General features: G+C 39.7%; 1 protein-coding gene across 1 annotated transcript in view; it reads left to right on the top strand.

The window, feature by feature from the left end:
• The window catches only part of PDSS2 (decaprenyl diphosphate synthase subunit 2), a 248,986-nt gene that overhangs the window by 162,944 nt on the left and 73,334 nt on the right, over window positions 1-12,708 (top strand). Inside the window, exon 4 of the mRNA XM_034991728.1 lies at window positions 3,901-3,975. Within this exon, the coding sequence (XP_034847619.1) occupies window positions 3,901-3,975 (75 nt within the window). The remainder of the gene's footprint in view (window positions 1-3,900; window positions 3,976-12,708) is intronic.

Below are 12,708 nucleotides of genomic sequence, written 5' to 3'. Positions count from 1 at the left end.
TTGCACCCTCCAGAAATGCAGAAAATAAAGAAACTTACCTCCTATTTGATTACTCTCTAGACAGCTAAAGTAAACTTTACCAGATTCTCTTCAACGTGTTCTACGTATTTACTCAGTAGAGAGGAAGCGATGCAGCCAACTAGAGCCATTATTTGTTTGACTCAACTTTGCACTTAAACCTGATATCATTCTGAATCTGACAGTATAAATTTTTCCCAAGCATTAGAGCCATTCAAGACCCAGAACTCAGCAATGTTGACCTTTAATTGACCCGTGGAGGACGTTTTTGTAAGCTGGTGGGGTGGCTACCAGTTATAATGGTTTAAAAAACGGAAATGGTTCAGAAAATGGAAATTGTTTCCATTATATATCATTATGATTCTAGGTATTGAAACCAAGAGGGCCTGGGTGCAAACACTTTCACAAAAGTAATCAGAGTTCAGATAGAAAGGTCCATGTGAAGAGAACAGATAAAAATAATAATATGGGGGCGCCTGGGTTAAGCGTCTGCCTTCGTCTCAGGTCCTGATCCCGGGGTCCTGGGATCGAGCCCCACATCGGGCTCCCTGCTCAGTGGGAAGCCTGCTTCTCCCTCTCCCCTCCCCCTGCTTGTGTTAGATCTCTCGCTGTGTCTCTCTCAAATAAAGAAATAAAATCTTAAAAAATAATAATAAAAATCTGAGCAGAAATGACTCTTCAAAGTTTACAAAAAAGCAGTTTTCAAATTTACATGCCAAATTATAAATACTAAGATTTGCATTTCTAGAAGCTCGGAATCAGAATCGGAAGGGATCTTAAAAAGTTATGTTTTGCAACTTCCCTCATTTTATATTTGAGAAACCCCAAACTCAGAGAAATTAATCGGTTTGCACCAGATCTCACAATGGAATTAGTAGTAAGCCTTGAAGTAGAATCTAGATCCCCTGGCTCCTAATGCTCTGCTCTGTTTCATTACAGTCCTCTAATTTGCTGGGCTCCCAAGAGTGGCTAACACTGACGCTCTTTTAGTCTATCTTCTTTTTGTAGTAGAAAGTATTTGTGAGGCGCCTGGGTGGCTCAGATAGTTAAATGTCTGCCTTCGGCTCAGGTCATGATCTCCGGGTCCTGGGATTGAGCCCCACGTCAGGCTCCCAGCTCAGCGGGGAGTCTGCTTCTCCCTCTCCCTCTGCCTCTCCCCCCCACTCCTGCTCTCTCCTCTCTCTCTATCGCAAATGAATAAATAAAATCTAAAAGAAAGAAAGAAAGAAAGAATTTGCTTGTCCCCCCTGGGCCTGAGGAACAGAAGTCCTAATCTTATCTAGAGCACCAAGAAGTGGGTGACTTGGCCCCTTAGTCCCAGGAGATCTGGCAATTAGACTTCTGGATTCTCTGGCTGCCACTATCCTTGCTACCATGTGGTTGCTGGAACAAATCACTCCGCAAGAATCTGAGGGAGAAAAGTATCATTAAGCAGGTGTTTTCTGGGGCGCCTGGGTGTCTCAGTCAGTTAAGTGTCTGCCTTCGGCTCAGGTCATGATCCCAGGGTCTTGGGATCGAGCCCTGCATCGGACTCTGCTCAGTGGGGAGCCTGCTTCTCCCTCTCCCTCTGCCTACTTTGCTCTCTGTCAAATAAATAAATAAAAATCTTAAAGAAAAAGCACGTGCTTTCTTATATTTAAGTGCATCATGTGTCAAAACAGGTGAATGCCTATGTTAGTAAGCCATATATTGAAAAAGGTGCAGATCATTAAGTGGTCTTGTTAAAGTATGTGTAGCTGGTAGTCCTGTGGTCTTTCTAGAAATATTACAGCTTTACAGGAGGATGATAAACACATCTCTCTTTTGTATAATTTTAAAAGTAAAGTCAACATTTCAGGTAATGGAAAGAGATTTACGTGTACACCGAATAACTCACCCATGCCTGGGAAACATTCAGCTCCCTCCCCTAGGCTATTCCTGCTTTTCATAATTTCTTACCTTCCTCGACTTGTTAACCCACGGAAGTCCAAAGCTTTTTCCTCAGTGATCGTCATTGGCTTTGGAGGTGTATCCTGCTCAAATAAGTAAGGCTTATTTGGAAGTATGGATCATTTATAAATGATGAACTTGTAAGTGCAGGTCTGTCTATATTTGCTAATTACATTAAAGAGAAAAAGAGTGAGAGAATAAAATGTTTCTGTTGCTTCTGTCTGGTCAGGAATTTCAAGGAAGTAAAGGCATAGTCTAGTTATCCAGAGCCATTGTTAAAAGTTCATGCCATCATTTTGACATTGAGTGTTGGACTTTCTCTTTATAAATCCCTCGTCACTTTACCAGTGCTGGTCTCAGAGCTCAAACTGTTTCAAAACCATAACATTTCTTAGTGAGTGATTGATCTGTATTACGTGTCCAGCCATCAGGGGGATCTTGGGATGTTGCTTGTATAAACTGTAATCCAATCTGATGCTGTGCATTTAGTTACAATCTTTCATAGACCTATTGGCGATACTCTATCCTCCTGGATTTGGGAATAGGGCTTATCTGATACCTTCAGGAGAAAAAAATCCATTCATTTTCTTTCTTCCCCACTTAAATAACTCAACACATCTGGTAACACTGTAGGATCATTGTCCTTCTAGTTCCTCTACAGCTCATATTGCTACAATATTTCTTAAGTATTTGGTTACCTAAAGGGCAATGTGATTAAAAAAAAAAAGACTTTGTATAGGTCTTACAAATTAACCCATCTGCAGAGCTAGAAAAAAAAAATGCCTTTAATCAGCAAAATTTCCATATCAGCAACCTTGTCTGTGTTATACAGTATGAATGTAAATATAAATTTGGAGATAAATGACCATGTGTTAAAATTTTAAAGCAAGTCTTCCCACAAATTAATATAATTTGCCTCTAAGAAAATGTTTATTAAATCTAGGGTACCTGAGATTAAAGTATCTTGTTGTTTGGGTCTGTATCCTTTGGCTTAATAATGTCTTCAGTTACAAGAATGATAAAAGCTGAAACAGAATCCTTTAATTCAATCAGAACGGAGCTAAATTTTAGGAAGCAGAGAGTGGGAATCAGATACGGGAACTGCATAATATAGGAAGCTAAACATACAAGATATTAAGACTTCATAAGAAGCGGTTGGGGCTGCTTTAGGAATTCCTGTTTGAAACGACTGCATTGAACATTAAAGCAAATACCACTATTCTATTCTCCCGAATTAAGGTGGTTTATGCAAACAACTCTAAATTGTACAGTAGTTCCAAAGAGACTGTTTTCTGCTTGTTTTACATTCTGGAACAAGTTCAAAGCTTTTGATTTTGCTTGATTTTTTTTTTTTTAATAGCCTGAACCTTGGAAATAATACAGATTTGATGAATATGATTTCACTATTGCAGTTCTGTAAAAATTTTCAGTGTTTATGGTACATTTGACCCAGGGGCCCTACACCAAATATAGCCACAGTGCATTTTAAGTACAACAGAATGAACACATTTGAAAGGTTAACCATTCTTTTGCTTTTCTTTCTGTATTAAGTATGAAAATTAGCATTGTAATGACTCCCAGAATGGAGATATTGAAAAAGTATCCACCTGACAGAAATAAACATACAGAAAATAAATCGAATTAAGATTTCATTAGGTATCTGAAATTTAAGCTTATGTTCAGAATGGCTATTACTGGTTTTTCATGTATATTAAGTTCAATGCTAGGCTTGTAAGATTTTTTTTTTTCTTGAATTATGCCTGAAAAAAAATTGGATCACAGCTCTAATATCCAGGTGGGCAAAGCCATTTGCCAGGATCTTTGTATATAACCCCATTTTTTCCATCAAGCACAAATACTGCCTTGCTACTAAGCCTTCTGAGGCATTCTGAGGTAGAAATGGGGGCAAAAATTGTATAACTGTTTCTCTTCATGTTTTTTATTGTTTTTTAGGTCGTGGAACTTTTAGCAAGTGCTCTTATGGACTTGGTACAAGGAGTATACCATGAAAATTCTACTTCAGCAAAGGTAAGGATTTGGTATTCATTCTAAAATGTTGAGTTAAAAACCCTCGTGGCGAAAGTAGAAATGATGAGCGAAAATGTCTTTCTTGTTTTGTGTTTAAATTGTACATGACATTTTTTTTTAGATTAGTGTTTTGGCTACAAATTCATGGCCATACGCTTAGTACATAGCAGATTTGGCCAATTAAAACAACCTCTTATCCTCTGGCTGGATTCACAGTCTGTTCAGTCTGCAGCAGCCCAGGATGCTGCTGGCTGGCTAGTAGCACCGTCACCGGGCAGGCAGGCTAGACAAGCAGCCTGCGCTGAGGTGGCTGGGCCCAGCCTCGCCCCCAGAGGAAGGGGCCTCCCACGTCCCCGCAGAGTGGACCTAGTCTGAAGAAGACGACTTTTGGGGGGCATGAGGCAGGAAGGTCTTTTATATCCAAGATCCAGAACGTACTGCATTATTAAATTCTCTGTGATAAGAAGTGGGATGGTTGTGCAATTGGATCATTTTGATTAATTATATAGATCTAGAATTAAGGGTTTTTGACTCATTTAACAGGACATCTTATGGGTTAGGTTTTATTTCTTTAAAATGAAGTTACTTCATTTCAGTAGGATATTGAATGTGAAGCAATTGCCTCATTGACCACCACCATCATTTACCATGGTATATACTGTTATACGGGATTCCTATCTTGGTGTTTCATTATTCTAACTTCTTTAGCATCTGTATTAGCAAGATTTCACTCTCTGCAACTTAGAGAAAATATGCACGTGTGCACATCTTAGGCTTTTTGACATTTCCATTTGAAAAAAGAAAGACAGATTTTACTGGAAATGAAACATAGGGCATGAACAACTTGGGTAAGAAATTTAGAAGTATAACCCAGGGACTCTGGATGGTTCAGAGAATGGTAAGTAAAATATGAAGAATTGTACCTTGAACGTCTGCTAACATTTGGTTCAAGGAACCACAGTTCCCAGTAGGCATATCTAGCTTCACCTAAGCAGCATAGTGCTATGTGGGGGCCTAACAGGATATACGACCACAGTGGGTCCCCCTTTGTTGCATTTTTCAAAAACCTAGCAAACTTCACTACCATAGCTAAGGGTTAATAGCAGACTGTAAAATGGAGGATTCCTGGTCTAGTTCCACTCATAAAAAGTTGCCTCATATATAGTATAACGAAGATGGTGATAGCTGAGCACATAACACCATGGCAAGTAATTCATCTGTGTTTCTTCATTTCATCCTCACAGAAATCCTGCTAGCAGATACTACTGCTTCCCCATTTCCCCATTTTACATATGTGAAAACTGAGGTTTAGAAAAGATTAAATATTTGCCCACAGTCATACCACTTGTTAGTTGAGATTTGAACTTCAGAGCTCAGACTCTTCACCTCTTACTTTTTGCCTCTATACATTAATGAAACCCGATTTGTTAGCCTCCCTGTGCCATACCTGAGATCCCACCACGTATGATGATTATAGTGACCTCTTCTGGTGGTTGAAGCATTGCTCTCCCCTGGGATAGTTCCAAGATGTTCAACTTAGGTCCATATAAGGTATTAATAGTTTACAGTTAACATAATTTTTAGACAAAAGTGTTATTACTGGTTTTACAGTTCTTGATTTATTATTTATTCACTCTTACTCTTTGTCCACTATAATTAGCCTAATTTGTTAATAATTTTGTGAACGGGCACCTGGGTGACTGTCAGTTGGGCCACTGCCTTCGACTCAGGTCATGATCCCAGGGTCCTGGGATCGAGCCCCACATCGGGCTCCCTGCTCAGCGGGGAACCTGCTTCTCCCTCTCCCTCTCTCTCTGCCTGCCTCTCTGCCTACTTGTTCTCTCTCTCTCTGTCAAATAAATAAATAAAATCTTTAAATAATAATAATAATGTTGTGAACATTTGTTAAGTACTTTCTATATGTCAGGCAGACCTCACAGCAACAACAATAATAAATGCTTAGTTAGCACTTTATCGTGTGCTCATACTCTCTTTCTATCCAATCACCCATGACAAGGGTGACATGTGTTGGTATGCCCATATTACAGAGGAAAAGCCTGAAATTCAGGGATGACAAATGGCAGGAAAGCAGAGTGTCTGGAAACTATTTGTTGATGCATGTTTCACAGTGACATGATCTGAACCCAGGTTTTTTGACTCCAAAGTCCCACATAATCTGTTTCTTCCTGGGAGACAGAAAAGAGGAAGCGACAAAAGTCTTTGAAGACCTGTTGATCATACGTGCACTGCCCCTTAGCAAGCACTAATTGCTGACTTTGATTAGCTAGTTTCACTCAGAAGAATCTGTAGCAATGCTTTGTTCATCTGCCCTCTTTCCCTACCATCCCCTCAAACACAGCCCTTTAAAGCTCTAGAGACCTTCTTTAAGCAATTACGTTTCTGAATATAGCCAAACCATTTAAAGAGCTGTTTTGGTTTTGTGTTTTTTCTGTTGTGTTTTGTTTCATAACGGAAGCAGAATGCATAGTTGAACCGAAGCTGCGGGAGAGCTTCTCGATGCCTCCGTTTGTGCCCCAGGTCCAATTTCGGTTAACCACATTTCCCTTCCTAACCAGAAAAATTCTGGCTTTTTTCCCCCTCCTCTTAAGTGTGCTGGCCATTGCGATGGCAATTCAGAATTTGGGTTTTCGGACTTGGCCCAGAACTCACTTCAGAGGCAGAGAGAGCACTGCCCCACATGGAGAGCCTTCAAGGTTTTCCTGTTCTGGCTCGATTGGGAAGCAGCCGCAAGTGGAGGTCATGTGGGAAGTGAGTGGCACAACCTCAGTAGCCGTGGGCCAATTCGGCACACAAAAGAATTGCTTTGTGATTTAAAATCAGCTGCAAACCATTTCATCTCCCTAGGGAGAAGAGAACACAATAGCAGTCTGTTTTCTATATGGCGACTTAATGCAGTGATGGAGAACCTGGGTAGTACAAAAATAGCTTTCTGTGGAGTCGTAGCTCTGTGACCAGGGTAGATGCTTTAAAAGCAAATAGAGGGGAATTATAACTGAACATGTTCAAAACCACCTTCTCCAGAAGGAGTTTGTAGAGTAATTACCTAATCCTCCTTTAAACTATGAAAATTGAGGTGACTTGTGTCGGGAATACTTGACAGGTCATAGGTAAATTGTGATCATGTAAAACATTCGAAGTAATTTTGGAAATTCATCCTTTGTTCTAGCCATTGAAAAATAACATTTTTGGGGTGCCTGGGTGGCTCAGTCGTTAAGTGTCTGCCTTCGACTCAGGCCATGATCCCAGGGTCCTGGGATCAAGCCCCACATCCAGCTCCCTGCTCAGCAGGGGGCCTGCTTCTCCCTCTCCCACTCCCCCTGCTTGTGTTCCCTTTCTCGCTGTGTCTCTCTCTGTTGGGTAAATAAATAAGATCTTTAAAAAAAGGAAAAGAAAAATAACATTTTTATTTTTGTGTTTGCTAGTGTGTGAGCCATTTTTTCCTTGTGCTTTCTTTAGTGTTTGTAATTTTTCCCCTCCCTCTACCTGTTTTTGTTGTTGTTAGCTAATTGAAAAAAAGCAGATTAAATAGAAAAGTTGCCTTTTAAATGCAGTGGTTGTTTACCATTCTCAGAATTCCCCAGTCAAGTTCTGCCTTGTACATTGTATTCATTTTGCTCACTGTACACACTAAATATTTTACACAGACCTTTATATCTAAAATCTTTTTAATGTAATTATCTTATACCTTGTTTCTAATTAGAAAAGTATCTTCATGTTCATTAAATAAAAATTGAAAGCACAGTAAAAGGTCAAGAGGAAAATAAAAATTATTTTATATAAGCCATTCCCCAGAAATGAATCATGATTATACTTCACTGTATTTCCTTCTAGATTTCATTCTGTATTTCTCCCATTTTAGAGTTGTTATTCTATAAAAGTTTTTGTTCTGATTTATTCCCCAGGATTTGTTATTAAAGGTCTTCAAAATTGTCAGTTAAGCATCTGCCTTCGGCTCAGGTCATGATCCCAGGGTCCTGGGATGGAGTCCTGCATCGGGCTCCCTGCTCAGCGGGAAGCCTGCTTCTCCCTCTCCCTCTGCCTGCCGCTCCCCCTGCTTGTGCTCTCTCTCTGACAAATAAAATCTTTAAAAAATAAAAATAAAATAAAAGTCTTCAAAATTTAATTTTAATGGCTATTTAATATTTCTCCCTACTACTATACTATAATTTACTGAACCATTTCACAATTTTTAGATACCCTGTTTTCTTTTTTTTATGACTTTATTTTTTTTTTTTAAAGATTTTATTTATTTATTTGACAGAGAGAGAGAGAGAGGGGGAACACAAGAAAGGGGAAAGGGAGTGGGAGAGGGAGAAGCAGGCTTCCTGCTGAGCAGGGAGCCTGATGCGGGCGGGGCTCAGTCTGGGACCATGACCTGAGCCAAAGGCAGACGTTTAATGACTGAGCCACCCAGGTGCCCCTTTTTTCATGAATTTAAACAATACTGTGATGAACTTAGTGTATCTAACTCTGCCCTATTTCACACTATTTGCTAAAAAAAATCTGAAAGTAAGATTTTTTTTAATCAACAGTAAGAATATTTTCAGTATATTCCTATGCAGAAAAAGTTTGCTATCCTTAGAAAAGCCTGCTTATGTGGCTCAGTCAGTTAAGCATCCAACTTGATTTCAGGTCAGGTCATGATCTCAGAGTCGTGGGATGGAACTCCGAGTTGGGCTTGTGCTCAGGGGTGAGCCTGCTTGAGATTCTCTCCCTCCCTCTCCCTTTGCCCCTCCCCCCTAAAATAAATAAATTCTTTAAAAAAAAAAGGAAAGCCTGCTTATAAGCTTGGCCCTTGGCTGGCATCCGGGAACTTGGATTTTAGGAGTGTCTCTACCGTCATCTGACTGATAAGTGAGGCTCACTGTGCCCAAACTGTTTCTGCAAACAATGTGGTTTATTTTGAATACCTGCTTTCCTTCTGGGAGTCTGGAATTTTGGTATATGCTAGACAGGGGGTGACCAACCCCTACGAAAAAAGTGAGCGCTGAGTCTCCAATGAATTTCCCTGGTAGACAGCATTTCATATATGTTATCACATGTGCTAATTCTTGGAGGAATCACTCATATCCTGTGTGACTCCACTGCTAGAGGATTCTTGGAAACTGGTGCCCAGCTTTCTGTGGACTTCATCTCATGTACCTTTTTCCCTTTCCTGGTTTTGCTTTGTATCCTTTTGCTATAATAAACTGTGAGTTTGACTATATGTTGAGTCCTGTGAGTCCTCCTAACAAGGCATCAAACCTTGGGGTGGTCTTAGAGACCCCTACACACTCTTTTTCTGATTCTGTATTTATTTCCCACCTGCTCCTATTCCTTCTTTGAGAATCCGGTCAAGGTCCTCTACAACACTCATTTTGGTGTTGAAATGGGGAACAGCACACCTGTTTCCTATCTTCAGAGATTCTGCTCATGTTGGCTTGGCTCCAGTCTCAGGAAAGTGAGAGGGTTTTAAAGAGGATCCAGTTCTCTTGGAAAAGCACTGGTTTTAACAGAGTCACTAAAATTACAAAGATCCATTCTATTTTTTTCCAAGCATATATTATACTTTCAGTAGATTATTCTCTTAAGAGAAGTAGGAAAGGGGCACCTGGGTGGCATGGTTGGTTGAGCGTCTGACTCTTGGTTTTGGCTTAGGTCATGGTCTCAAGGTTGTGAAATTGAGCCCCCCCATTGGGCTCCACACTCAGCATGGAGTCTGCTTGGGATTCTCTCTTTCCCTCTCCCTCTGCCCCTCCAACTTGTGTTCTCTCTCTCTTTCTCAAATAAATAAATCTCTCAAAAAAAGAGAGAGAGAGAAGTAGGAAAGATAACTTCTCTCTATTTTTTTTTAATGCTTATCTTCCTTTAGTCCCTTAGCAGCTTTCAAATAAAATATAAAAATAAGATAATTCAGTCCACCAGGAAGGTATAGATTAGCTCCTACCTGCAAAGCCCAGTGCCACCTTCTAAAATACAATAAAAAGATGAGCAAGATGAGTTTTGTCCATTGAAAAACATAACAGGAGGGAAATTTGAACAAAAAGTCACATCTGGTTGGGGAAATCAGAAAAGACATTAAGGAGAATGTGCAGTGGACATTTAAGGATGGGAAGGATGTCTATTGATGGAGAAGGATGGCTTTCCAGGCAGAAGAAACAGCATGATCAAAAGTCAGGAGGCATATTTAAGATCAGGGCTTCATCCATGTTAGAATAAAGGAATCATAAGAATACTGGAAAGGTAGCTTTTGCCACATGCTTGAAGACTTGCAATGCCAGATATAAAGCTAAAACCAGATTTTAGTATTTGAGATAAGAGAGGGGTTGAAGGGGCGCCTGGGTGGCTCAGTTGGTTAAGCGACTGCCTTCGGCTCAGGTCATGATCCTGGAGTCCCGGGATTGAGTCCCGCATCGGGCTCCCTGCTCAGCGGGGAGTCTGCTTCTCCCTCTGACCCTCCTCCCTCTCATGCTCTCTGTCTCTCATTCTCTCTGTCTCAAATAAATAAATAAAATTTTAAAAAAAAAGAGGGATTGAAGATTTTTAAACAAAGGAATTACATGATCAAATAAAGCTAATTCGTCAGTGGTCATTATGATGATTTACGGGAGATTAGAGGTATATGAAAAGAATTGGAAAGCTAATATAATAAGGGCTAGGGGTATTCTTCCTCCACTTTAACATAGTTAGCCCTTCTTGATATTCATACCTACATCAATATCACCTTTTCAGAGACGAGCCTCGCACCCATTCCAAAGTAGCCACCCTACTTAATTCCCTTTATCTTATTAACACAGTTGTAACCATTTGATATTTTTCTTATGGTTTCTCCAACAAACATATAAGCCCTATGGGAGGTGGGATTTTGTTTACCATTGTATTCCCAATACCAGAACAGTGCCTAACACATTAGTAGTAGCCCCAAAATAGTTGTTAAATAAATAATATAGCTTTATTGATGTACAGTAAACTACAAATATTTAAATTGCACAATCTGTTTTGATATATGTGTGCACCAGTGAAAGTATCATCACAGTCAATATAATAAACATATCCATTACTCCAAAAACCAGGCTTGCTTACTGCTTGCTATAAAAGCAGTAATCCCCAAAGTTCAGTGGCTTTCTTTTAAGCTATAACACAAATCTACTGAAGCATAGCTTCCATCTGAGCCCACATTGTTGCCCCTGCAGGACTTGGGACCAAGGGTAGCCAACACAAATATGCTGATGTACATGCTTCTTGTGCCATGAATAATAAAGGCCATTGTCTCTGATCCAGGAATCTTGTGTCTTCTGTTAGCATCCCTAAAACAGTCACAGGCTAACTCATTAGTTTGTATGTAAGGTAAAGCAAAATCTCAGATCCAACAATTGGAACTCCCAACAGTGTTGAAGTACTGAGAATGGACATTCTTGCCCTGCTCCTGATGCTAGGAGGAAGACATTCAGTATTTCATCAGTAAGTGTGATGTTAGCTGTGGGTTTTTGTTTTTGTTTATAGAGGCTCTTGATTAGTGAAGAAGTTCCCTTGTATTCCTAGTTTCCTGAGAGTTCTTATCAGGAATTGATGTTGATTTTGACAATTTTTTTCTACACCTATTGAGGTGATCATATTTTTTTGTTTTTGTTTTCTCTTTTAGTCTATTAATATGGTGAATTAGTTGATTGATTACCAAATGTTAAACCAGCCTTGCATTCCTGGAGTAAACCTCATGTGATCTTGATGCAGTCTCCTTTTCTTATATTGTTGAATATGATGTGCTAAAATTTTGTTAATCTTTGCATCGATATTATTACAAAATAAATGGGGAAATATTTCCTCCTTTGCACTTGTTGGGGAGGAGCAGTGGGAGAGGGATAAGCAGACTCCATGCTGAGCATGGAGCTGAACACGGGGCTTAGTCCCACAACTGAGATCGTGACCTGAGCCACAACCAACAGTCAGACTCCCAACTGACTGAGCCACCCAAGCACCCCTCCTTTTTTATTTTTTTGAAATTTTTTTTTGTAGAATTAGTGTTATTTCTTCCTTAATTGTTTGATAGAATTCATTAGTGAAGCCATCAGACCTTTCTTTGTGGGAATGTTGGGTTTGGTTTTTTTTTTTTAATTACAAATTTAATGCTTTAAAAACTATTGGACTATTTAGGGTTATGTGTTTCTTTTTGAGTGAACTTTGGTAGTTTATGTCCTATAAAGAAACTGTTTATTTTGTGTAAGTTGTCAGATTTATTAATGTAAAGTTCTTAATAATATCCCCACATTATCCTTTTAATATATGAAGAATTTATAGTGATGTCACTCCTCTCATTTCTGATGCTGGTAGTCACATGCCGCCTCCCCCCCCACCCCACCCCCAGCCAAGAGGCTTAACAATATTATTGATTTCAAAGGACCAGCTTTTGGTTTCACTGACTTTCTATCTTTTTCACCTTTCTATACTCTTTCTTCTGATTACTTTGGTTTTATTCCCTCTTTTTTTTTAAAGTTTTTTAAGTTGAAATCATTTATTTAAGACCTGTTTTCTTTTTTTCTTTTTTTAGATTATTTATTTATTTATTTGATACACGGGGCGGGGGGAACACAAGCAGAGGGAGTGGGAGAGGGAGAAGCAGGCTCCCCGCTGAGCAGAGAGCCAAACATGAGGCTCGATCCCAGGACCCTGTGATCATGACCCAAGCTGAAGACAGAGGTCTAACTGACTGAACCACCCAGGTGCCCCAAGACCTGT

The sequence above is a fragment of the Mirounga leonina genome, unplaced genomic scaffold (genome assembly GCF_011800145.1).
Source record: "Mirounga leonina isolate KUSES-001 unplaced genomic scaffold, KU_Mleo_1.0 Mir_53, whole genome shotgun sequence".
NCBI lineage: Eukaryota > Metazoa > Chordata > Mammalia > Carnivora > Phocidae > Mirounga > Mirounga leonina.
The sequence above is the reverse complement of the archived record's forward strand: the minus strand, read 5'-3'. Positions and strand labels throughout refer to the sequence as shown.